At 43.6% G+C, this 27084-nt stretch overlaps 1 protein-coding gene across 1 annotated transcript in view; it reads left to right on the top strand.

Moving 5' to 3' along the window:
* GALNT12 (polypeptide N-acetylgalactosaminyltransferase 12) overlaps positions 1-23183 on the top strand; it is a 45989-nt gene extending 22806 nt beyond the window's left edge. Inside the window, exons 6-10 of the mRNA XM_086469016.1 lie at positions 3306-3482; positions 6111-6242; positions 14385-14498; positions 19854-20009; positions 22621-23183. Coding sequence (XP_086325142.1) covers positions 3306-3482; positions 6111-6242; positions 14385-14498; positions 19854-20009; positions 22621-22758 — 717 coding nt within the window. The 3' untranslated portion in view covers positions 22759-23183. The remainder of the gene's footprint in view (positions 1-3305; positions 3483-6110; positions 6243-14384; positions 14499-19853; positions 20010-22620) is intronic.
* Positions 23184-27084: the final 3901 nt, after the last annotated feature.

The following is a 27084-nucleotide window of genomic DNA, read 5'->3' as shown; positions in this document are numbered from 1 at the left end:
GTGCTGAATGCAGGATCGAGTCAATGTGCCCTGATTTCGAATTGCTTAATGCTATTTGTCTGGGTAAAGTTTCACTTCATGGGCATAATGGACATTGAAACTCCTCTTTGAGGGATGCAAAACATGCCCTTTCATCTTATCCCTCCGGTATATGGAGCAAGGGGAACCTGGTTGTAGCTTTTTTCCCCCCCTCTCTGCTCTTGGTCCCGCAATTTAAGTTTGTTTCTGGGGACCACCGCTTGATAGACTTGAGGTCTGTCCTTCAAGCCACCATCATGGCACAAGAGAAAACTGGGCATGTTCAAACGGACAAAACGATTTACTGGGAAGTCCTTCCTTCTGTTGAAGGCAGCATTGCCCATGAGCCTCGGTGATATGCTTCGCATCGCCTGGGGTCTTCCCTTTTCTGATCTTTTTGTGTTGATTCTTCCTGTCCAAATCTGGAAGTCTGTCTTGTGGCCGAGATGGGTTCATGCAGCTGGGGAAGCCCCTCTGCCCAGCCGGCTCCCAGCAGACTGTGCGTGAGCACCATGCCGGGGGGCTCAGCCGCAAGCCCGCAAGCTAAACTGCAGCAGGGAGAGGGGCAGGAACAGAGAGTTTTCTGCAGTTTGGCTTTGTTCAGGAGGTAGCATCCTTTTTCAATTTTTTTTTTTTTTTTTTTTTCCCAGAGTCCTAAAGCGTTGGAATGGAGGTGGTAGTGTTTACAGAGCTTGTCTTATTTCGCGTTCCTTGACCCAGCGTTGGGTCAGTTGTCCGGAGGCTCTGGCAGGGACGGGGATCTCAAGGCGAGATCTGAACATTTACTGTAGCTTTTTGTAATGCCACCATCTGCTTCTGAAAAGAAAAAATATCGGTAGTCTGCATGCATCAAGATGAAAGTGAAAGTAAGAAGGAATGTCACCTTGGTTTCTTTTTGTGGTGGAAGAAAAAAATACTTTTACAGTGAGAGCGGTGAGGTAGCCAGACCTAGTAAAGAAACGTATTTTCATGCACGTGAGCATGCAAAATAGATGTGAAATCTAATGTGCTTCTCTGTTAGAGGAGGTTGAATAGTTTTAGGGGAGAATCTTCTCCAGAGTCACTTATTTAGTAATCAACCTTGGTTTCTCTGTTTAATTCCTTGCTTTATTTTGTGGCTGGTCGTTTGTACCTGATTTTATATAGAGGTCAAAATGTTTTCCATTAAAATAAAAATAAAGAAACCTTTTTGAGGAATTGTTTAGCTGAAATGTATTTAATTTTTCTTTGTAGTAAGAAGACAAGAGAACTTTTGAACTGTTTTAATGAAAAAAGCAGAATTTAATGAGCATTGCTTAGCAACCTACGGTTATTTTTTAGAGAAATTCAGAATTTTAATTATTGAAAAATCAGCTGTTCTGGAATTCTCATTTGGCAGCAACTTAACAGAGTTCTGGTCAGTCTGTTTTAGTCTATTTAAATCGGACTTTATTGTGGAAGGGTAGAAGAATATGCTTCCTTCTTAACTGTACAGTTTTACTTCAGTAGTCTTTATGGTCCGTTTCTCATATCTTGTTTAAAAACAGACTGATCAAACCAGTAATGATCAATTAAAAATGCTTGTATGGAATGTAACAAATATGGAAATCATTAAACTTTAATAAATTTAATGGCACTTAATATTTGCTGACAAACAGATCTTGGGTGATAAATTTCAACTTTAAAAAAGTAATCTTGGATATAGAAACAGTAATGTAAAAAAGCTATTGTTGTGAAACAAATCTCAAAAAGGAAGATCTTGAAGTGAAAGGGGATAGCTGGTTTCATAGCAGCTTTCAAAATTGCAGTGGTATAACCTACATGCAAAAATATGCAATTTGTTTAAAAGATCAGTGCAGAATTCTAGATTTATTTGTATAATTCCTTTGATCATCTTTCTGTTCAAATGACAAATATACTGCTTCCCCCAAAAACAATAAAAAAGGAGAGAGAAACCGCTCATGAAAAGCAAGAAATTGAAATTTTAAATCCAGGAAGTTAAGATTATCCAGTGCTGCCTACAGCTGAGTAATGAATTAGCTCTACCTTTAAGGAAACAGTTTGTTTTAAAAGTAAATCTATGTATTAGAGTGCTTATAATTTTGTTCTTAAGGACAGTGTTGTGGCACATGTAAGGGTCTGACGTCATTATCCAAAACCAAATCAACTGAGACAGCATTCATTAGTTTCTAAATTAAGAAATTTGAGAGAGCCTCAAGTCTTTTCAGGTGCAGCAACGTGTCCTTTCCTCCCATCTGACAGTGCCAGAAACCTTGTTTCGGGTGCCTGTCAGGAACAGGTTGTCCGCCACATTGCGCAGGGCGTTGAATGGGAAATGGCTGGCCCTGCTTCTCTTCCGTTACGTCAGACTTGAGGTCAGTGGCTGTGTGGGTGAGCTGCCAAAAGTCCCCGGTTTTCGAAGGAGATGAGAATAATTCAAAAATTTGCACAGGGTTCTGAGACTGGTGTCCCTGCCTGGTGGTCGTTTGTGGGCTTTATCTCCAGGGCTGTGTATTTCCTGACTTGGAGAGCCAGAGGCACGAGGTCCGGATGAGTTCTGCCAACTCCACATTCTGGTTCAAGTACTTTCCTTGACAGCAAGTAGGAATATGAGTTTGGATAGGAGAGGTTGTTTCACTAATCTTGGCTGGACCACCATGGGTCAGTTACAGAATTACTTTGCTTATTGCTTTTATGAGTTAGATCTTGGGTTCTTTTCCCAGCTTTCTAATGAAAAAGGTAAGTTGTATTTTATGACCAGGCACCCATACTGCTCTTCTGAAATGGTGAATATAGAAATGGGAACACAACTTGTCACTCTACAGTAATCTGATGAGCTTACGTGGTTTGTCAAGTTGGCTTTCCTGCAGAGTACAAGAGTAAGTTTCTGGTAAAAAGTCAGTCATTGGTTTCTTTGAGGAGGCTGTGTGTGTGGCTCATTTGGACTGGAAGCATGGCTCTTTTGTTACTAAAGCCTATAAAACTTGTAGACCACAGTGAGACCTGCAGAAATATTGTGGACCCTTCTTACCATGCCTTCAGAGAAAGTAAAGCTAAGAAAGGGGTAACTGCACACCATAAGAAACCGGAGATGGGGTTATCTCCTTGTTACTCCCAGTCATTTGCTCTGAGGTCACAAGGATGTCATTTAGTGCCGTCAAATCAAACACACAGTTACTGTATGTGTTGCTTGTAGTATGCTGTGATGTCTGTGGGAAGGTATTATCCTTGCAAAGACTTATTGTTGCTGTATCCTTCTGCTTGCAAAGATTCAAATGAATGATGCACGATGTCAATTCTTTGTTCAGATATGGCAGTGTGGAGGGAGTCTTGAGATCCACCCTTGCTCACATGTAGGTCACGTTTTCCCCAAACAAGCTCCGTACTCACGGTCCAAAGCTTTGGCAAACAGCGTGCGTGCAGCTGAAGTGTGGATGGACGAATATAAAGAAATTTATTACCACCGAAACCCACACGCTCGCCTGGTAAGTTCAAGTCCTTTGTTCTTGGAATTTCAATAGAATTTGTCTTCAGTGAAATAACTGTTAATTTAGCTAATATTTAACATGAAGTGCTTTTTACATTTGTTTCTTATTTCTTCTGAAACTTTTTCCCAAACCTAGAATAAGTATATGTATAGTTAATTTTTAATTCCATGGAAAAAAATCAGATATTTTATAAGACTAGGAGAAGGCTACATTTGTGTCAATATTAAATGAACAAATGAATAAAGGAAAAATTAAAGTTAAGCAAGGTGACCCAAGTAAGGAGGAGCTGTTTAGCCTAAAGTGTGCACTTCTATGAAACAGCTGATACAGGATTCTATCAATAAAGAATTACAGAGGAGACACATAATTAACAAATGCTAATCAACAAGGTTCAATGGGCAGTAGATCTTTAAGTGAGCAGCATGGTAATAAAATTACCGGTCTTGTGTAAAACTTTGGACTGATGTAAGACAAAATGGATTGTTTTGTTTTATTTACTGCTGCACAATGCTTGATTTTTTTTTTTTTTTAATTTTTTTTTGTTTAAAAAAACCCGACATAATAAATATTGCAAAAATTAATTAAAATCAGTCCTAGGAACTCAGATGAAAATGTTCCTAATAAAATGTTTGAAGTATCATTTCTGTTGTTTTGGATTTTTTTTTAAAAAAGAGTTACTACTTTTATTTTCCATGAGGAAGAAGACGCAAGATCATTTGCTTGTGAAATTTTTCAGGCGATAAACACTGTGAAAGTTGCATAGGTCAGAGCAGCAAAGCCGTGTGCAACTTCATACCTTGGATCTATTTATCACGAGGGGCCTGTAGGCTGGAAGACAATAACGCTGAAATACCCTCCCGATGTCTAGAAATGACTTAGCTGAACCTCTGGCACAAAGTCCGAAGCTCGGGCCTAAAAGAAACCACTCTCTGGTGCTGCTTGTTTCTGGAGGTGCTTCATCTCGCCGGGCACGTCTCCTTGCACGGAGAGTTTTCCGAGTGCCGGCCTTCTGGTCCTGGGCGTGGGGAGAAGTGCCCTGCGGCAGGCTGGTGGGCACCCGCCCCCGGCCGTGCCAGTCCTGAGCGTCGGGAGCAGGCAGGGGGACAGGGAGCTCCCCACGCGTTTGGGTGGCCTACGCCGAGAGACATGCTGGGGGGAAAATGCTCTTGAAACCAGTAGGCTTTGAAAAAATGCACTGGGGGAGAGCGGGGAAGCTGGGTTTGGTTAGCTTCTGTCTCGCGTTCCTTTGGATTAAACTGGGTGGTGAGGTGGTTATAGCCTGCGCGTTGGTAATAATTGTTTTACTTCAATATCATAAGAGCCATTTAGGTTTTATGATTAGAGTCTGACTTTGAGAGAAATACAGGGCTTGCGTATCCGAAGGTGGGAGCTCGCAGGCAGTGCCAGGCTGATTCCGCTTGTCACGTGCACGGAGAAAACAGCAATAAATGCTGACAATTTTTCTTGTAAAGTTGTGGGCAGCTGGTGTCTGTGATGACAGAACTTTAAAGGATATTTGTGTGTTAGCGTTGGAAGGTTTGCCTGTCGGCTTACTGTAACACGGTGGATGTAAGCTGAGACCCCCGCGGTTTTTGGCACGTATCGGAGCTGCCGCCACCGCGCTCTGTCGCGCCCTGTGCACCACTTGTTGCGGTGCTTGAGTTCAGACCCGTTCACTTCATCGAACCCAAATATTCAGTTCCGTAGCGTAATGGAAAAATGATTGATGCTGGGGCTGCTGAATTTGGTTCCATAAAGTTTCACTTCCAAGATTAATGTTCAGACCTCGCAGCTAATGTGTCGTGCTGTTTGTTTATTCAAGCAGGAATCTCTGCCTCTGTTTTACATCTGCTTTGTGTTGTCGGTGATATTTCCACAGCTTTGAGAAATGCAAATAGATCCGGGGTTTGATGAAGCAGTGTGTCAAGTGACCTGTAAAAATCTGGGGGCTGCAAACGGTATCTCATGCCTGACTGTCTGAAGTCCCCAGTCAGTACAAAGATCGGTTTTTGAAGACAGACATGAAAAGATGTGAACTCTGCTCCAGTCTATAGACAGGGAAAAGGCTGCAATGAAAGCTTTTCTTTGGAGGTTTAAGATTTCATACTCCCCACCCCCCAAAACTATGAAGTTCAAAGGAAACATTAGCAGATTTTACAAATTTCATCAGTTAAGTGTAAAACTGCCTGTACGGATAAGTTGCAAATGGATGGTGGAATAATTTTAAATTCTCAAGATTCATTCAGTGCTTTTGAGATTTTCAATTATCCAGCTAAAGGAAGTTTTATTTTCCAATACGCCTTCTCAGTTCCCAGCAATCTGTATTCAACGACTTCCGTACTTGCAGATTTGGGGAGTTTTCTCAGACGAACTGTCTTCTAGAATATTTTGAAGTTTTACATGTTCCGTTCCAATTCTTTTTTGTCGACATTTAACAAATGTAAGGACAATGAAATCATATCCAGTACCCAAACATGGGGATTTTTCCTGACTAAAAGCCCTACTCGTCACTTGAGCATACAGTTCCTATTAATGTATACAGATAATTTAAAAGAGAGCATTTGTTCTGGTTGGGGTTCTTTTTAATCTCATTTCTTTTCTTTTCTTTTTTTTTTTTAATTTCAGGAGCCATATGGAGATGTGACAGAAAGGAGACTCCTTCGGGAGAAGCTGAAATGTAAGGACTTCAAATGGTTCTTGGAGAACGTGTACCCAGAGCTTCATGTACCCGAGGACAGACCAGGCTTCTTTGGAATGGTACGTGGCTGCTGAGAAGGGGCCTCCTCGTGGTTCTCTGAGCTCTCATACGAACTCCATAGGAACCTATTTTTATGCCAAAATCAGTTGGAGATTTTGGAAGAATTCAGTTAGAATTGGTAGGCTTTAAAGTGGGGTTTCTATCAGAGCCTTTGTTCTAGGGGATGCTGTTTATGAAGCTGTGTGAGAGGGTAGGAGAACAGGTAACGTTGCCGTGAATTAACGCCTTCCACATGACATCTTAGGAGTGCTAAAGGAAGCAAAGGATGACTTTTTTTATTTCTTGAAACGTTGCATGGCAAAGAAAGAGAACACTGAAGTGTTTTAGTTTTTAGTTGTCGACTTGAAAATAGAAAGAGTGTGCTTTGAAACATGTATTTGCACATTTTATCTGATGAAAACTCTGATGCCCTGATGATAGGAAAGAGACCCGGTGCTGTGTACTCCCAGCTCATACGGGATTCTGTATGGCACATGCTAATTTTCAATCTGGAGGTCACTTCAGACCAGCAGAGGTTCACAAGCGATTTTCATTGGTTCCATACCAGAATCCTCCTTTTTTGAGGGTCGACAACTTTCTATGCTGTTTGCAGCTTACAAATAAATATAAACACTAGCTCCACGTGTATCACGTTACAGTAATCTCATTTGGAAGGGATGAAGGCAGAGATGATGCAGCCAATACCTGCTTCCTCTGAAAAAACAGCGGATATCTGCTGCGTGCCTTATTGGGAAGACCAGACTGCACCTTTCTGCCAGGCAAAGATGTAGGAAATACCTTCCTGATTACCAGTGCCCCATGGGCTTAGAAGTACTTTTGCTGGTAACTCGATCGCTCTGCAGATCCTGCCGGGCTGCATTCCCACCCCGCTGCATCCCCTCCAGCCCGTGTCACAGCAGCCTGGTCTTGCTGCCGTCTGCGCTTCGGTTACTCGGCCTCTGCTGGGTCTCCTGCAGTGGAGGGACAAAAACCTGATCGCTGTGAGCGTAGAAAACACGCAGGAACCAGGTCTCTCTGCCGTCTTCCCTAATGGCTTTGTTACCTGTTGAACAGAGATGATCCTAATGTGGAAACGCTGCGGTTTCCCATCGGGAGCCGCTGGGTTTCCCACGGGGAGCTGTAGGAGCTCCCGTAGGGAGCGTGTCAGTTGGCAGCAAAGCCCTTAGGGAGCCTCTGAGACGGTAGCCGCCCTCCACCGTTTGTCTGGGAGCTTGCACTGGAGTCGGTATCTCTGTGTGATCGCTGACACTGAAGGTAATACCCACCTTTATCCCGTGCCTTGAACAGACCCCAGTACAGCACTGGTTTGGTTGTTCTTTTGTGCTGGACTGCTAACTGGCAAGGTCAGAGGCAGTTGAAGCGATAAGATATTCTAAGACTTACCTCCCAGGAGCATTTCAGTAACCTTATCCTCCCTTCCACCTCCATCCTTCGCCCTCCAAAAGAAACCCTAGACTGGTGGCGGTGATAGCGCTTCAGCCTCCTGGGGAGGGGAAGGGATTTGTGCGGTTTCTTGCACGATTTAACTGCGCGTGTCATCCTCGGGAAAGGTGTTGACAACACTTGGAAATAATTATTCTTGTTCAGAGCTGCATGAGGTACCTACAGTGTAATTTAGGTGTGCTCTGTGTATTTCTCTTAAAAACCATTCTTAAATGCTGTCATCCAGTTGTGAGCATAATAGGAATACGCCTTTTTTTTTTTTTGGCAGGAAGAATTTAAAATGTGATTAAAGTACAGTTATACTCTGAGAAAGTGACAGTGCAAAAGTGACACCTAATGATTCAGCTGATTTGTGGATATTGAGTCCCATCTGCTAACTTCAGTGAATCATTGATCCTGTTCTTTACTCCTGCCGTGTAGTGCTTTTCTGGTTTACAAAAATACTGTGTTTAAAAGTGTCGGCTTTGTTAACAGCTCGGTTTAGTGTGAGGTTATTTAATTGTTCAAAGAGATTGCAAAGGGATATGGTGATTTATCCCTCCCTTGAAAATCTTTACACTGAAGTTGAAAAATCTTTCTAAGATTGCTGGTAGGTCAGCTATGTGTTACTGAAATAAATGTGAGAATTACTGAGCAGCACTCAGTGCCATGCACTGACACTTGTGCTAAAATTTTTCTCCTGATACATAGATAAATTTTTCCTGTCCGCACTAAGCTTGGTTGTCTAAAAGGTTAGCTGCCTGAAACTTTATTTCAATGTACAGAATTTTGAATATTTTTGCCTGAGCTATGTTTGCATTCTTACAAACTGCCTGAGGCCTAGAAATGAGGGAAATACATCTCCTTACTAGTAAAATGAGTACACTGTACACCAAAATCGTGTAGCATCAATAAATCTGGAATGCCACAATAAATAAATCTGGAATGCCACAATGCTGATTTCGCCCAGTACTCGGTACAAAATCATACTTTGAGAAGGGGTGCTATCAATATTATGAGTGTTATTGTTCATAAAATCTTGTTGGTTTTTGTTTTTTTTTTTTAAACTGAAGTCAGATTTTTCCATAGAAGCTCCAGTACTGGAACAGTGGAGATGTTCAAAACGTAAAAATTCAAACATTAAGGCTGCAGATGCCATTATGAGATGAAATTTTGGTAAATATGTAAATTGCTGTATGAGATAGCAGCATTAGAGAGAAAGGTAACTGCATGGACAGCTTAAAAAATAAATTGCCACAACTTTGTGGGCTGTTCCCTTTTCTGCATAGCGTCTTTGTAGGAGCACATCCTAAGTCCCTGTTCAATATTTTAATGAAAAGAGCAAAGAAAATTTGGAGAGTTAATCTGACTTCCCATCTGAGCGCCCGGTATTGTTTTGTGCAGTGGCGTATTAAAGCCGGGTGAACTGGAAGCTCCTGGAGCTCTGAATGAGAGGGCATCAAATGTCTTCTCAGCTGCCGGGGTAGGGGCGTAGGCATGGTCTTGTCTTGTATCTGTATATAGATGTAAGGAAGAAATTTTTTACGGTGCAGATGGTAAGGTGCTGAACAGGTGTTCAAGGCCAGGCTGGATGGGGCTTGGAGCAACCTGGTCTGGTGGAAGGTGTCCCTGCCCATGGCAGGGGGGTTGGACTGGACGGTCTTTAAAGTCCCTTCCAGCCCAAACCAGTCTGTGGCTATATGATTGTCTCGTTGCGTGGCTCAAGCAGCTGCCATTTGTAAGCCATGCAGTGCCTCGGGCAGCTGTGCAGTCAGTGTGTTTCTGGTCCTTGGGCTCCATGTGGCTTTGGAACTTTGTGTGGGACATGAACGAAACGTTTTGACTTAGATATTTTTTATTTTGGTGGGAGTGAGGCTGGTGTAGGCACTTTGTGGGTTAAAGTAATAAGACATCAGTGTTTCTGGAAAGGCTGATAAACCTTGTAGGCTCTTGGGTAGAGCACTGATGATGTCTCTCTTTTTTCTGGTATAGCATCTGATCTGTCTGTCCTTGAATATGCACTTACCAGCGTGCTGTACTTCTGCTTCAGCGGGTGTGAAATCTTAAAAAGACCCGAACCCCAGGTCTGTGCGCTGTGTAGATTGCCCACCTAGAGAGCCCAGACTAGGCCTGCTTACATCCCTGGGGAGGGATAGTGTGGGCAGCATTAGGGAATTCATCGTGTGTTTAGTATTAGTACTGTGACACGGTTGCACTGTGTAGCTAAGTGAAGGTAGGGGAACTGGGTCATGGTCAGTCAGTGAATTTGGCTCTGAACTTGGCATCTAGATTGCTTTTAAAAGACAGTGTTGACACAAAAATCAGGATTTTATCTCTCCTTTTCTGTAAGTTTGATCACTTGGCCGTGAGACCATGTTATGTTCTGATAAGAGAAGTTTTTCTTTGATCTTCTCAAACTTTATTCCAGCTGAATGTGAAGCAAGCAAGCTGATAGATGTCTGTTGTGACTATCTAGCCAATGGCTCTTTTCACCACCTATCCTTAAAGGAGTGTGTGACTGGCTCAATCAGTTGGATCAAAAACTTGAACTTTTCTGATGGCGGCTTCCTTCCACATTTTCCCCCAAGACCATCTTGTCTTCAATGAATGTCCAAACGTTTAGTCATAATTTTCTTTAAATTTAGACCAGATATAACCTTAAAAAAAAAAAAAAAATCAGGAAGAAAGGTTTTCAAACAATGAGGAATTTTGTTTTGCTGTGACATGAAAGAGGCCATTTTGTAAATTATCGAAGTAACACAAGATATGTGGGGACAGGCGTACAGGAGAAATGGTCTTAGCCATGTGGCTTAAGTTGTGTTATCAAAAAGACTGTTGCATGTCTAGTGTTACAAGTTCCCAGAGGTATCGGCCTCCAAAACGGCCTCCTCTAGGATTTACCTCTGATTGTAATACAATTCGTAGAGCTGCCCCTTGAGATTGAATCGGTACCCAGGGTTATGGCTGACTAGACCTGGAGATCTGATGCCCAACACAGAAAAATACGCACCACTTAGCTGGCTGCTCAGCCACTAGACTTTTTTTAAAGACAGTGAGAGAGACTCAAGTGTTTGATATGAATCTCAAGTGAACGCACCATCGCTTGAGACATGTTCTGGTATGTTCCTGGGCCTCCCAGAGGGCAGCTGGGGTGAGCAACTGAGTTCCAACAGCAGCATCTCATTATCAGTTCCTTCAAAGGGTCTTAGTCATCAACGTTGCATATCCATTTCAGCATTGCTCTTAACAAGTTAACAGAAATCTGGGGATATTTAGGATCTTTTTTCCAAAAAGGGTGATAACGAAAATGGCATACGCTCAGTAAAATCATTCCCTGTGGCTGCTCAGATTACCTTTGAGGTAAAAGCTCATGCCTGGTCAGTACCATGAAGCTGTTGGCTTGCTACAGGTTCACGTTTTACTGTGTCCCACAGTATCATCTGCCCATACCACTAATGCATCAGCACCAGCGCCACTGTGGCGGAGTAAAGAGGATTCTGATCTATTTTGTGGATGAAGAGGAAGGTTGGCTGTGCTCCACTGGCTGTATTTATCAACTAATGTAATGAAGTTTTAATGTCAAAAATCTGTTGTTGATGCTTTGCTTACAGTTATATGAAATGGATTTTATCTTAAAAAAAACAGACCCAAAACTAAGAATTATTTACAGAATGCCATCTGTATGGTGTATGTGCAAGTGTCCAGATGTTAGGAAACAACAGATTTAAATTTCTCCCGGCAGTAAGGGTTAAAGTCTGAGGTGAGTATCTCTGTAGTTGCTGTTTATTACCTGTCCCAGCCTCCAGAGTGGTAACTAAATGGCATTGTAGGGTACACCTGCAACATTTCAGTAGGAGACAAACACTGTAGGAAGACACAGCCAGTAATCCTGCATGGGCAGAACTTTTTAGCACTGAGCTATGTGTTTTAATGGCAAGGTGATCAACATTTTTTCTTGCTTCTGTTTCTCTAATGCAGCATTCTGCAAAAGAATTCAGGTAAGTCACGGAGAAAATTTTGTTCTTATTGCATGACTTGCTTGTGGTGGATATGGGAACAAAGATAGCTTCAGAAATGAATGGGTGATTACTGTTTTGATAGAGCTGTTGCACGTAAAAGGAACTTAAACTGTATTCTCATTTAACAAGAGAAAAAAATATTACTTTCGCAAATTCTCTCATACTTTTTTCTGCCTTGGAACAGAGGGCAGGTTTTTTGTTGGGTTTTTGTTTGTTTGTTTGTTTTTTCATACATGATGCTGAGATCAGATTTTTTCAAATCTGATTATTTTCAAATCTTTGTCATTTCAGATCAGGTCATTCAACGGCTTAGTATGTACTATTCCCACAAATTAAGCCTTCAATATCTATTAGGTTTCCTGATGAAACGTGGGTATAAAAGAACATCTACCGATGTCTGATAAAGCAAACTAAAAGAATCAGGTTGAAATATGGACCACGTATGTTTAGGAATATGTCTGTATGGTTCACAAGCATTTATACATGAAAGAGAAAAATAAGAGAACATACGTGGTAGCACCCTGGGAGTACAGGCTCGCTTTTAAACGATCTGAAATGAAGCTTAAGTTAGTAATCTTCTACCCAGCTTTTGTTTTGTGGCCTGCCTTTGGGCATTGAGTAAGATGTGGAGGAGAGTTACCGTAGTTCTGGTGGTGCATAGCATTTTAAAGTAGGTTATTTAAAGTCGCAGGCCACAAAACGGAGCAGGTGCTCGAGCCCGTGCCGGGGGCTGACAGCGAAGAGCGCACCCTGGGAGCGGTAGCGAAGGCGTTGGGTTGGCTGGAAAGGCACCACGGATAAGGGCTTTGCTGCGTTTGTTTTCCCTTGGAGCCGGTAGACAGGCAAAGTCATATGTTATTAAGCACACTAGTGAGAGACCCTCTGATCCTGAGGACAGCTGCTGACAAACCGAAACCAATTTATGGTTGTAGAGGTACAATTGCTGTTTTTAAGTGGTTATGACTCTAAGTTGACATTTCTTGATGTAGAATGTGGAAGCACGAGAAGCTTATTGTTTGGTTTATGTAGTTCCACGGTAGTATTAAAAATAACCTGTAAAAGACACTTTTCTTTCCTGGTTTTGTAAGTGTAATTCTTGCCTAGTGTTGTGAAGGTAAACAACATGTCTTCTTCTGACAGCTCGAGGAGGGGTGCAGAGATCTAGTGCGTTCCCATCAAACCCAGCAGGGCTTTCTGTAGGACGAGTGCCCAGGGGGTTTCTTTTGCTTCCAGTAAACTTGGGCACTAAAACTGAGGATGAATTTTATCATACACCAGATTCAGCCGTTAGTGTATCCTGTGCTGAAAAATAACACCAAATGCAGAGTGGAAGCATGTTCAGAGAGGAATTCAGAGGCAAAGCCTGTAAGGGCAGGGCTTCAGCCCTACGTTTGTACGTTTGGCTCTGACGGGAAAGCCTCACAGCCCTGCAAGGGGCCCCAAGCTGTGGTGGCTCCGTGGTCCTCCCCAGCCCCCCAGTGTATTGTTGTTGCCGTGGGCCGGCAGCCCAGGCCCGCAGAGCACCGAGAGCTTGGCTGTCTTTCAGCAGGAGCGGGCACCAAGCAGTGGAAAGAAGACGTCGGGTAGCAATAAAAGTAGAAGTTGGGAAAGCAAAATATATGTAGAACATAAAGTATTTAGTTTTCCAGCTTGTGAGGTTTGCTCCGTGGTGGGTTTGGGTCCTGCGGGGTTTGTCTGGTTTGGTTTTAGCCTTCTGCAGTCATTCGTGTCTGTTCATTCTCCACGTTAAGGACTGAGGATACAATTATCCCGACTAGGGAAGAGAGGTGAAAACACACCTTGCTGAAGTAACTCTTCTGAGATTTGCTCTGCTTATTCTTTTTGTCTGTGATAGAGTTACACTCAGTAACGGGCGCATTCAGCTCGAACCTATGTTTCAGAACCTGTTTTGCTCTGTGTCATTTTAAATGTGGTTAAGTGGCTAATACTAGGAGTCAGGAATTGTTACGGCATTGTTTAACTTATTTTCAGTTACTTTTGCCTCCTGAATACTTAATGCAATTCTTTGTCAATTAGCCTGATGTTTTTAAAATCAGGTAACTCAATATTTTAAAATTTAGTCTAAAAGTTAGGCACCCATCGTGTCAGAGATCAGCAATGCTAGTAAAGAATGCTTCATCTCACACCTAGTGTCACTTTCCAAAGGTACATCTTTCCCACTTCTTTGATTTTTGATCTTAAAATCTGTCTGCTTGTTCAACCTCAAGAGGGTACTGGAGTCCTTTTGAGACCAAATCCTTCTAACATCTCCCAGTTGACAAACTGAGAAAAGTCTGTGGTCTTCTCTTCGTAAGAAAATTGAACACGTAGATCCTGGGGCGGGGCGGGAAGACATGGCAGGCTCTTTTGTTCTGCATGAGTGGTTGGCTTGCTGGGTTTCAGCACAGCTTTTCCTAGTTCCTACCTACTTGGTTTGCAAATACATTGGAAGACGGTGTCATTCCTAGGGGAAGCCATTGTGACTGGCTGCTTCAGTGCCCAAAGTCAAGACGGTCCCAAGAGTTTTATTTCAAATTAGTCAGACAGATGTTGCCGTTGGATCAGTTTGGTCTATTCCCGTTAATTTGCACCAGCGCTGGGACATAAACCTCACAGCCCAGCGGGATGGGTGTGAAGTGACTACAGCATATCTTCCTTACTTTCGTTCAATACTTTAAAATATTCTTTTGTTTTGATTAGCTGAAGAGCAGAGGAATGGCAAACTTCTGTTTTGATTATAACCCTCCAAATGAACATCAAGTAACCGGACACAGGATCATACTGTACCCATGTCATGGCATGGGACAAAATCAGGTAAGCTTCATGTTTTGTTTTCATTTTGACTAACCACCAGCCCATTTTACTCTCTCAGTTCAGCTCAGTTAAGCATATTTCTATACAACTATATAGAAGATAAGTTAATGATCAGAGAACCTTTTGAAAGCCACTTCCTTATGAGGAAGAGTTGATGGCTTTTGTAGATTAAGAAGTATTTCGTGTGTGGGATTACATGCTCAGGCACAAAAGGTACGTATTTTTTTTTTTCCTTGTATTACAGAGTACGGAGAGGAAAGGGGCTGAATCTTTTTGTATTCCTCTGAGCAAAAAAGTTTGTTCAAATTTTATCTCTTCCACCAAGAAAAAAATAATGACATAGGATAAAAGGTTAAAGCAAAAGAGATTCGGGGTTGAATTGTCGTGAGATGACAGTTTTACAGTTATCCTTTGTTTAGCGAGCACTAAAAGATTAACTTACTGCAAAGACATCCCATCACCGGCTGTTAAAGCTCTCAACATCTCTGCTGATGGTGCGATGCATCGGCGCCCCTGCGGCAGCAGGCACCAGGCACCAGGCTGGGAGCAGCGAGGCTCCCGGAGCTGTGCAATTAGTACTCCCTCTGCTGGCATCCAGGCAGGAGGAGGATGGAGGAGTGGAGAAACGACAGGAGTGCAGTATAAACCGATAAAAGAAAATATGAGATGGCACAGGAGAATTGCAGAGCCGGAGGAGGGAAGGAAATGGGCAAAACCGTGTCAGTGAAATGGGCACGAGGCATGGGGGGGCTGACAGGAGCCAGGGCAAGGGGGCCAAGGGGACAGAGGGCAGAAGTTTGGGACAGAGGCAGGGCAACAGGTGAGGAGGAGGGCATGCGTGGCAGAGGAAGGAGTGGTTAGGAGCCAAAGGGAGGGAGCGTGAAGCAGGCAGGATCACTGGAGACCCCTTCAGTGGAAAGGGGCAAGGGGGCTGAACGTGGGAGCAGAGATACCAGCTGGCAAGTGGGGGCACGAGTAGGGGTGACAGGTAGTAGTTGCAAGACACGTAGTGGACAGCAGGAAGAGCTGTGGGTGGGGGAACAGAGAGAGGCCAAAATAAGACAAGGCACAGAAGCACAAGCGAGATGGGCAATGGAAGTCAGGACTGCTGAACTTGCACCTCCTTTTTCTGGCTCACAAATAGCCATTAACTTACCAGCAGGACATTTCTCTCCGTTTCCTTCCCATCCACCCACACTTTTGACAGCTGTTCTTCAAAGGTAACAGGCTGGTGGTGTGAATGCCTTAGCTCAGTGGCAATGGCAGGACCGAAACAGTCAAATCTCCCACATGTGCATCCACCACTGTCAGCTGATGGAACTGATGGTGATAAGGTTGGTCGTCCTCTAGTTGTATCAATGCTAAGGAGAGCGAGGCACTTCACCACAGAGTTTCACAGATGTTTGCTGACAACAGGCAGCCTTTACCTTCTGTTTTGCCCTTGGAAGGGAATCTGCCGTTCTCCTCCCAAGCTCTTCTGCCTGCTCTCCTCCAGTCTGCTCTCATCGCTCCGCTCATTACCCGCATACAGCTTCAGCCGCAAACCCCCATTACAAAGCTTCGCTCCAGTCCCCTGTCCTGCACCACGTGTCACAGACAGCTCTGGTGTCTCCACTCTGTGCTATTTAACACTTTATTTTCCATGCTGGCTGGCTCCCACTCTTTCTCTAACACCTCTGTCTCTCCCTTCACTTATTCCTTCCACCAGTTACTACCCACACTAGGTCATGCTTCGCTCCTTTCCTGGCTAGCCCACATTTTTAATCCTCTAGTCTTCTCCTTTTCATCCCATCCTCCAGTTGCAGAGTTTGTTCCACCATTCATCACTTTCTCAAATAGTACTCCCTGCTGCCCATTCACACTCTCTCATGGTATAAAAGAATGAAGTTTGTTCTCCAGAGTACAGCTCAGTAAAGTTATTCTCCAAAAACATCTTGATAGGATTTAACATTAACGAAGGTTAACTTGGTCAGCCATACGTGTCTTACACTCCAGTACACCCGTCCTTTGGTATGATACACAAGTGGCAGGTGGCTGTTTATGTAGGGGACAACTGCAAAAGCTCTTTTCACTGAAAGCAATTCTCTGTTTAAAGTGACCTCTGAATATGTGTGCTGAGAGGAGAGACCTCTGGGCTCTTGATTATTTATGAAGTCCAGCACCTGCTCTCATTTTATGTCTCAGTAAGTAAAAACACTCTCAGAAAAGTAAGGTCCCTGGTAATTTGTTGCTATTTTTCCTCGAATCCATGGCCCAAGTGAGAGTGTTCCCTTTAGTCCTTTCAGGTTGCTTTTGTGTAAGCAGTAAGAAAGGTAACTCTGGGTTGTTTAAAATTAGTGTGTTCATTATAGCAAGAAGGTGAGGATACGACCGCAGTGGTAGGAGTTGAGCGTATATGGAAGAGAGGCATAAAATACACAAACCACGGGCTACTTGGTGCTTGCACTTCAGGTTGCTGATGGTTTGTGGAAGTGTCTGTCCCAGTAGATGAGAATGAAAGGCTTTGAAATGCAACACCAATAAAGCCCCTTGCCCTTCTTGGTATGGCTGGGAAGAGGTACCACGGGCACCAACGATGGTAGGAAGCTGCCCTGACGTGGTAAGAGGGTGGCAACCCACTGAGCAGCCTGCTTTGTCTGACAGTACCCCCCAATATTCCCGTTTGCAGCTGGTAGATCGGAGGCAAATAGGGAGAGGCACGCAAAGAGCTTAGCAAAGCCCTTGGGTTTTCTGCAAAAGGTGTATCAGACCGGGTAACCTCTCTGCTGGTTGTGCCCATCAAGTGCAAACTTCTTCCTGCGTGCAGAAGAGCGGTAGCCAGGCACAGAGAGGGATGAGAGTGTGTTTCAGGGTCTGGTGGGGTAGCCAAAATCTGCCTCCATCCCTTGTACGCAGAGCACTGATGCAGCTGCGGTGTGTTCTGTAGATTGCCCGGAAGCAGTAGGCCCTGGGTAAAAGTCCTCATCAAGTTTCCCAGTAGCACTCAAGGGAATCTACTGGTTTTCTGAAGGAAAGTGCAATAAGACTGCTAGTTATTGGGCCATGGATCAGTTTGAAAATGGTTCCTTTCTGCCCACAGAACCCACTGGGCAAGGAAAGAGCACTAAAAAAACTGTTCATCTTTTGAGGAGAAGGAAGAGGTTTCTTTCCTTTATTACCAGAGCTTGAAAAAGCCCAAAGCCTGAAGTATTTATTCCATTTGAAGCAGTATAGGGTAAAGAACTGTATAATGTTCATTGGGCAAGGAGGCAGGAGTGCTTGTTTGCTAATACTGTAACCTCAATCCTTAATGTTATCCAGAAATTAGCTATTTTGCTTGCTGCTCTTCTCCAAAATCTAGTGCAAGTCCTTGAGAGGCCATTCAGGAGAGATGTCAGTAGTAAGGAGCACACTGACCTGGTAGCTGCTCCATCTACTTTTGATGCACCCGGTATAATCAGCAGTTTGCAGGTTTTCACTGATACCGAATACAAATTGCTAGAAAGAGTTGTTATATCTTACAAATCCACTAATGAGCAAGGCTGTAAATGTGGCGTTGTAAAAGTGGCGGCTGTAAAAACGTGTCCGTCCAGACACAAACGAGCAGGAGTGGAGCTTTTTCTTTATTTATGAGTCACAGGCTTAAAATGGGTGCCCTTATAGCTCACTGTGGTGCCCGAAGTAGCGGGCTTTCCATGTGCCAGTCAGCTACTGAACCTGGGAACTAAAGCCTGAAGGCCAGGGAATAGCCCCTGCCTATTAGGGTAGAAAATAATAATAATAATTTAAAAAAAAAAAGGGCCCGTATTACCACAGTTGGCTTTTGTTGATGATGAGACATTTCTGGCATAAAGCAAACGCTGTAAAGGCAGTGCAGCCCGCATCGTAGGAACAGGCCCTAGCAGCAAGTTTTGAGCAGACATCAGATCTCCTGGGCGTTACGTCAGCGGGTGGACTCTCAGACTTGAAGTTGCTTTCTGGAAACGCTCGCTTCCCTTCGCGGCTTGCCACGAATGAATGGTGACCAACGGGTTAGTTCTGGGGGCGTCACTTGGGTCACGGCCCAAAGAAAAGCCACGGAGCTCCACCGGCTGACGCAGTGGACAGCACGGGTCTGCGTACGGCTGCGACGGCCACCTCGGCAGAGAAATTCCTGGTTGGGATGGAAGGAGGGGCAGAGAGATTTCATGAAACAACTACCCTTAGCGCCGTCTGGATCGGAGCTCTTGCACCTGGAAATGGATGAGGGCAGACTTCATAATCACACGGTCCTGTTTACATTAAAACTCCGTTTCCAGATTTTCTTTCAAGGTTAGTTAGCCTTGGTGGTTGCTGAGGGTGGGTTTGTGCCAAGTTCAAGTATATACGGAATTTCTGAATTGTGACAGCCTCCTTCACACGGCCTTACAGTCTCTTTTTTCAAGGGTGAAACAAAACGAAGAGGATTCCTTCTCTCCCTCATCCTTTTATTGGTTTCCACTAATGCAGCTGTACTATTGGTAACAAGCAATTTTCTGATGTGCATAAAACTCTCCTCTACCGAGTATAATCTAAATCAGATCTAAACACACATCCGTGCACTATAGTCATCTAAATTATTTACGAGCGTGCTAAATACAAACAACTCTCAAACTCTGCCGCTCTTTAATGAAATCCAAAATTTGGCAAATGTCCATGATAAATATAAAAATTTTAAGGAAGTCTTTAACCATAATTGCTATAGAAGCCAAGATGTTTCAGAGCGGGTTCAGAACACCTCTGTAGGATATTGTACAAAGCCAGTAACTTGATTTAATAAAGTTCTGTTCATCTTTAAAAGCAGCGGTAGCTGATTTGCTTCAAATAATATCTTAAAATGTGGTGTGGTAAAATGCTCATCGCCGTGCATCCTGGGTACTTTGTAACTGGAAATGAACCTCGACCGAACTGCGTGTGAACTGTGCAGTGGGCAACTCCTTAATCAGAAGTCACATTGCTCTGTGACAACCGAGTTAAGAAGGCGTGACGACAGGCTGAAACTGTTTTCTGTCCTGTTTTCGAGGGTGATCTAGAATGTGAAAGGAGAATATTACAGTCAGATTTTGTACATTCTTTGAAGCTGGAATGTCTGTTTTCCAGGACGTGCATTCAGCATTTCATACATTTTAAGTGCTACCAGAGTAAAGCAGTGCTGTGGTGAGATTGATTTTTCTGTAAAATAGTAAGCAAACGGCAGCAATTAAGTCTCCTTGAGTATTTTTGGCAGAATTTCACTCCACAATAGCAACTTTCATATGTGAACGTAATTTTAGTATCTTAGTATATCCTCCCTATAAATACTTTCCTGTGTACCTGTGAACTGACTGTTGTCCTTTGTTTCTTCTCTTGGGTTTGTAGTTTTTTGAGTACACCTCCCATAATGAAATCCGTTACAACACCCGGCAGCCAGAGGTCTGTGCAGCAGTTGATTCGGGGACCGACTACCTGACAATGTACTTGTGTCAAGAAAACATCCGCAGTATTCCTGAGAACCAGAAGTTTGTTTTCAGAGAGGTAACTGTGCCGGTTTGGGGGTTGGTTTTTTTTTTTGGGGAGTGGGTGGAAGAAGAATTGTTGAGTTTTTCCCTTTTTATCTTACTGCATAGACATCAGGCAGGCCACAACGTCGGCATAGATCTCTGGGAGAACTGAGCTGTGTTGGCTTTTAATAGCTGAACACAGAACCAGGGTAGCAGCAGCGCGCAGGTGAAGAATATGGCAGTCAGAAAGGGTAGGAAGGTCAGAGGAAGGAGAGGGCCCTTCTTAACCTCAGGAGCTTGGCAGAGGTCTCTCTGCCCTGTCCACATCTAGGGCTTTCTGTGGGCTGCTCGGTTCTCTCTCACCTCTTACCCCTGCTGTCTCCTGAGATCTGAGGTGCCTCCATGTACCACTTCCCCAGCCAGTCTCCTGGCTGGCCTGCTCTGCTCTCCTTTCACTGGCTTCTTTTATTTCCCATTATTCGTACCACCATATATCCCTGATTCTTCACATACCCCCGTCACTTTACGCTCTTCCCTGCTTTTAGGAAGCAAACCGTCTCGCGTGACCCTCCCCGTGAGCACCAAAAGTGCTCCCTGAGCTTTTCTGCAGTGTGGTGTGCAGTTGTGTAACTGGATGCACCATCAAAAAATACCTTCCGCCCTTCATCCTGCCCCTACGCAGGACACATCTGACTGGCTGTGGGGCTCAGCAAATCTGTAGCTCTCTTCTTGAAGCTTAGTGCCTGCTCCCAAAGGGGAGAAATGCTGAGAAGGATTGAGTGTATTTAATAAACATGACGTGATCTTAGAAACTCTTGTGTTTAGTAGTTTTTGGTCTCTGAAGGAGTTCCTGGATGCCTGAGAGAAAATAAATTTGATGAAAAATGACGGCCTTGGTCAGGTTCTGGAGTGTTATTATTTGGCTAAGGGAAAAGGTCATATAATATATCAAAATGGTATATTTACATAGTGTGTCTGCATAATGCATCTAAACTATGCAGGCTCCATGGCTGACAGATTTCATGTTTGGATACTACCACCAGTGGTAGAGGGCAGAGTAAATTCAAAAACAACAACAACAAAAAAAGAAAACTACTGTCCATTCACTAAATCTAGTGCAGACTGAAGCTCGCAGTGATATTATGGAGTAAATCAAAATATTTAAAAGGCTGACTTCATAAATGACGTTTCATTTTTAATGCTGACTTTTAACAAAATTTTTCAAGGTCATATGCATTAATCCCTACAATGAAATCTATTGAATGACTCTCAGTCCCTTCAGGAAATAACTAAGAAACCCCAGTTTTGGAATACATCTGTTTACACTGCATTCCTAACCGTTAACGTTCAGCGTGTGAAACTTCAGGACTTATTTTAAATCATCTTTATTTCTCGTGATCGCTTTGCGCCTGTGCGTGATCTGAACGCACTGCTCTGCTCCAATTCCTCCTCTTCCATTGCATTGTGTCACAATCAGCTGTCCCCACCTTTCACGGCAGGTGATGGGTGAGGTGTCAGTACCTCGTTTCTCTTGCTTTGTGCAGAGAAGTGTCGGACACTGGATGTAGCATAATCAAAGATTCGAACGGCTTTCCCAGCAGCCTGGCAAGAATTAAGTTCTTACGGGCACCGAGTCAAAAAAGAGTGAGGTGGATATTGATCAGTCCACTCAAAAATTTGAATTATCACGGCAGAAACGGGAAAGTCATTCAGCAGCTAAGCCTGTCAGCGAGCCCGTGAGCCAGCGCGCGCCGCTGGGCATCAGGGGCTGCGGCTGGAGGCGCAATTAGTGCGACGCTCCTGACGACGGGAGGAGGAGACTTTCAGAGGAGTCGGGGTTACGCTCAGAAACAGGGTTGTTGGCATTTTTCTTTTGAAGCCACCGGAGGATTTGGAAATGGTTCCGTGTGGGAATGTCAGCTGGGCCAAAGGAACGGTCTGGCAGCAGGGCAGATCTCCAGAGCTGGCTGCGCCGCCTTTTTGCAGCTCACTCCTGGATTGGAGCGAGCGACGTGAACTGGAGGTTCACGTGATAGGAGGGCCTGAGGCCTCGGAATGTGTCCTTTAGGGAATCTGACTGGGGAGGCCTGTCAGACCTTAGACCTCTGAGGCAGCTGCGCTGCCCTCGTGCAAAGCAAGCTGCCTCCCCACGCGTCTGCAGGCAAGGGGCACGCTGAGATATTTTTGCCTTTGCCACTAAAAATATACTCTGTGAAGAAAGGGGAAAATTTTTTTGCTAAAAATATATCCAACATCTGCACTTAGCTAACAACATTTACATTTTCCTTGCAAGATGTGCAGTAAGTTGGTGAATTTGGGTAGTGCCTGTACTTGGCTTGGGTTTTCTCTGCTCATATTCCGGCGCAGTAACAGAAGGCAGCAAAAGTGAAGGAAGTTAACACATCCTTTAGAGGCTTAGATGTCAAGGCACGAATCACTCTAAAGAATGTTAATGTAGGTTTGAAAGCAGGGTCTTTTGATAAAGATTCAGAGTTAGGCTTAAGTTAGGCTTCACTGCATGGCCCCATGAGAAGGATGCGCGTGATACACACTTGTTACGAACGTCTTCTGTCGCTTCTAAAACACAGCGGGCTGCCTGTAATTTTTAAGACCCGAAAAGCAAAAATTGTTTCTGTCTTTTGTAGGATGGTACCTTGTTTCACCTGCAAACCCAGAAGTGCGTACAAGCAGAGTCAAACGCTTACAACGGTAACCCAGCACCATTGTTACGACCGTGTACCAACTCGGACTACCAAAAATGGTTCTTCAAAGAAAGGAGTTGATCCAGATGTCGCCTAGGATATAGCTGAATACGAAAATGTGCTCTTTCTAGTCAGCAGTTAGTCAGCCTTTTGAAAATCACCTAAAAGTGATGTATTTTTTGTATGGAAAGAACTGTAACTGGTTTACAAGCCTTGGATTTCATTTTCTGGAGCATTAAAAGACTCTTAAGCGTTGAGAGCTACATAAAGTAGGTGCAGTGGCTGTATCACGCCACAGAATCTGCTCCTCTTTTTCTCTTTACTTGGCAGCTGCATAACTGCTTCTGGAGTGTCTTAGGTTCTTTTCACAAGTGACAATATATTTTTTTAATCTACTGTGTGAAAGTCAGTCAGTCAAAATAATTGCACTAATGTTATCAGCCAATAACTTAAAATGTTTATTTTTCTACTAAAACATTGTGCAGTTGGGCCTTTTAACAGGTAGTAGTTGATAATTCTTCTTGTCTTTTGAATACCAAGAAGGTAAGTGTAGGACAGATTCTGCTCTCAGTGGCGACCACACTGAAGCCAGTGGGGATTTTCACGTCAGGGCAGAGCGGGGTCTGCATGTTTTTGCACAGACAACAATCTAGACGCATACAGATTGCACATGCTTGACAATACTGCCCATCAAATGTTGCGACAATTTTAGATCCTCATGGCACTTGACAAGTTTCTAGTCATGCTTAAGTCTGGTTTTGGAGTAAAATGGGGATTTTTCTCATCTTCCTTAAAGAAATTAGGTATCAATATTTAAAGGTGATGCTCTGGGAAAAGCTGTTTAGATTCACGTGGATCTAGCTGCGTGGCTGCGTCCCGGACTGCACAACTTACTTTAGCATTGTGTGGATTTTCAGCATGCATAAAACTCACAAGATCAGACCTAGCAATAATTCTTTTGGCAGATTTCAAAATTGTGAGTTAGAGAAAATGAATCTAAGCAATTGTATGTTTCATTAAATTGTGAATGTTTAAATGGTTCATATAAAAATGATTATATAAACAAAAATGGGCTTACAACTGATTGATATGATATGCAGCTGATATTAATACAAAAATAATAATAGTCTTTCAGATAGAACTTGCGTTTTGTCTGGGAACTCCTTTTCTGATAAGTTGGCCATGTCAGCACAAACAGTCCTGTTGAAAACACGGGGCTTTCATCTGCAGCGGTACAACACATTTTCTGCCGTGGTGCCTGGGATCTGCCCTACCATTCAGACAAGTAGTGTGTACAGCAATGTCTTTGGTCATTGACCGTCATAGTTACGATGTCAATTAAAAAGGTTTCAGCTCATGTGGAAAGTGTCTTCCTATATCAGCTGGAGGTGTGCTTATGTCTAGAAGCATGACAATTCCAGCGTTTTTCCCCTCAGAAGTCTTGGCATCTGTTTCGATTAGTTTTGGATGTATTTTGTTATTTGCCTTTGTTCACGTTTTCTATAAAAATGTACAGCCTTTCCTTTGAATCCTCGTAAGCTCATGCCATTTTGGCATACCTATTTATATGGTTAGGGTGTAGGGGGAGGGTTTCTGCCTGTAGGAGATGCGTATGTAGGTTCTTCCAAGGTCTTTCTAAACCTGAGTAGATAGGATGGTTTTGTGAGCACCTTTAAAGTTTTGTCTCTGTGGGCTGGACTGATGAAATTGATGTTAGAATGAATAAAATATTTTCTGATTCAGCAGAGTGGGAACTGTCTTTAAAACTGGTTTGGATTTTTTTCCCTTATGGTCAGTGGTTTTCGTTTAATCATTTCTCTGATCTCTGAGGCTCTGATCCCTGCAGCGCGTGGGAGAAGACAGCTTTGTTTTATGGTGTCTCAGATTCCCTTTCCTGAAGTGCTTCTGTTCACCTGTGAGCAGCAGTGGTGTGCGTTTTGTGGAGCCACAAATCAAAGCTGGGTGGCTGCATGAGAGAACTGTGAGAGCTCCAGCAGCACAGCCAGGATTTTCTATTCATTTCTGCTTTGCCTTCTTGACTGCTGATTGAATTACATTAGTAAGTTAATGAAAGCCCGGCTGTTACAATTATAGACAAAACTCTCCTTGACCTCCATGGTCAATGGGGTTTTCTTAGTTTTGGGACTTCAAGATTTCATCATCAGGTGGTATGCAAGTGAAACAGTGACTGGAAATTCTTTTCCATTCTTCTTCCCACATTGCGCTTGTTTAGACGGAAGTATGGATTGTTGGGGCTTCTTGTTACACGCAGCTGAGCTGTTTTCTCACATACCAGCAAACCTGCTCGCCTGGGTTGCATATTTGCTAGGCGAACACTCTTATGTTGAGTTCAGAAGCAGACACTGAACGTAGCAACGTCACCAGCTTGCTCCCCTTGTGCTGGCCTTTTAGTCCATCTACTTGCCACTCTTTCTCCTTGCTGTCCTTCTCAACTCACCTGGAATTGTATTAATATCTGGCTTCAGGTTTGGAGGGTGAAGGACTCCATCAGGCGTCCGCGTTACAATGCACATCTTCGGCCTCCCTTTTGCGGGAGGTCAGGGCTGCCTGCTGAGGGATGGACGGTGGACTTTGGGCTTCTCCTCGGCAAAGAAGGGGCTGGATGCCTCACAGAGGCGGAAACGCTGGAGAACTTCAGTCACAAGTCTGTACGTCACCTGGTTCTGGCCTCCTAGGGCTCTCTTTGAAAAAGAGAGAGGAACACTTTCCCCATGGTCCAAATCAAGAATCAGTAGGTCCCCTCTTTCTTAGGATTCGTCTTCCTTTTATACTTTGAGCCGTGTGTTTCTTTTCCCCTTTGCCACTAACCCTGTGAAGCACCCATAAAACCAAAACTTGCAACTCAAGCTCATTGTATAACCTTAGATTAAAATAATGGGATACTGGCAGCACAAAGTGGGAAATCTCAAGGGTCCTTCTTCCACTTTGTGCCATCGCTCCATTCAAAACAAGAAAGGACATTTTTTAGGTATTAAGAGATCAACTGAACGAACAGTCCTAAGAAGGTACCGTCCCTGTGCACAGTATGCTGTGTAAAATTCTAGGACAGAGATGAAGGACTCTGTCTCCCAAGTGGATTTTGTTCCTTCCTCATTGCCTAGCTGAGAATACAACCCTCCCATGTTTACTGCCCTTTTTTTGGCATTATACTGCATTGGCGTGATTCTGTGTTCTCCCAGGTTCCTTCCCTTCCCCTTGTCTGATGTTCCTCAGATGTCCCTAGGTATGGGGCATATTTGGCATATTTGAGGCACAAAAGATTAAGCCAGGAGAAGTATTTCACAGAACTAAACCATGTAAAATGTTTTCCCAGTTTTCCGTATCCTGTGCTGAATACACCTGGTGAGGGGAACAGTAATATGCAAAGTCTTTAACCTTTAATAAATTGCCTGATGGTATTATCCCCCAAATGAGAATTTGCGGTTGTAAGTGCTGATTGGGCTTGCTGATTTTTTTTGAATTAAAAAGAAATCGTCATTTAAAAAAAAAAAAAAAAAAAAGTGTGTTTCTTAGTCCTTGTATTCCTTTATTAAAAAAAAAAAAAAAAAAAAAGTTGCAATCCAGATTGCAGTCTGGTGCCTGACTCCTCATAGTATTTCTTTGAACTCATCATCAAGTAGATTTTGCTATTTTTTTGCTTTTATTCTTCTACCGTTCTCCTTTCATTTAAACATGCTGGGTCTCTGACATGGGCTTGAACTTACTGGATTTTCACTTCAAGAGAAGACAGTATATGAACCCACCTTCTAAGAAATACACCACTGAAACATCTTTATGTGCAGTCTTGACCAAGCTGTTATGACGGAGGATTGTTAGAGCTTGCACAAACACCCAGGAGCAACAGTCAGCATTGTATATGCATCGGTCAGCATGAATTGGATGCGGTACTTCTTGCTAGCGCTGCTGAAACAAAGGCTCAAAGCTGTGCTCGATTTTTCTTATATTTGTATGAAGTGATAAGATGTACTGGAAGGGGAAACTCAGGTTGGCTGGTAACACCAGGACTGACGGGGTTGCGCTCCTGTCCCTACGTACGAAGACACGGGCAGTTACACAGTGATACTGGTGGGTTGGTAATTCGAAGTCCCGTGTTCTTGTCATTTCAGTTGGCTCTCTTCAAGCCTTTAGGTTGGGAGATTACTTTGAAGTTGAGCTTTGTTCCGATACCCTGATATAAAGACGTAGCAGCCAAGGTGCCTCGAGAGACCGTAGGGTTAGGATCATGCAGTTGTGTGTGTGTGTGTGTTTATAACTGGGGGGGTTGGCAGCGGTTGAGAATGAGAGTGCTGTGTGAGCTCATAACAAAGGCAAAATCTTGACTGTGCTAGCAAGTTAGCTGAGGTAGGTGGGAAAGTCCTTGGGAGGGAGGGAGGAGAGGGACAGCAG

The sequence above is a fragment of the Leptosomus discolor genome, chromosome 8, assembly GCF_034619465.1.
Source record: "Leptosomus discolor isolate bLepDis1 chromosome 8, bLepDis1.hap2, whole genome shotgun sequence".
Classification (NCBI taxonomy): Eukaryota; Metazoa; Chordata; class Aves; order Leptosomiformes; family Leptosomidae; genus Leptosomus; species Leptosomus discolor.
The sequence above is the reverse complement of the archived record's forward strand: the minus strand, read 5'-3'. Positions and strand labels throughout refer to the sequence as shown.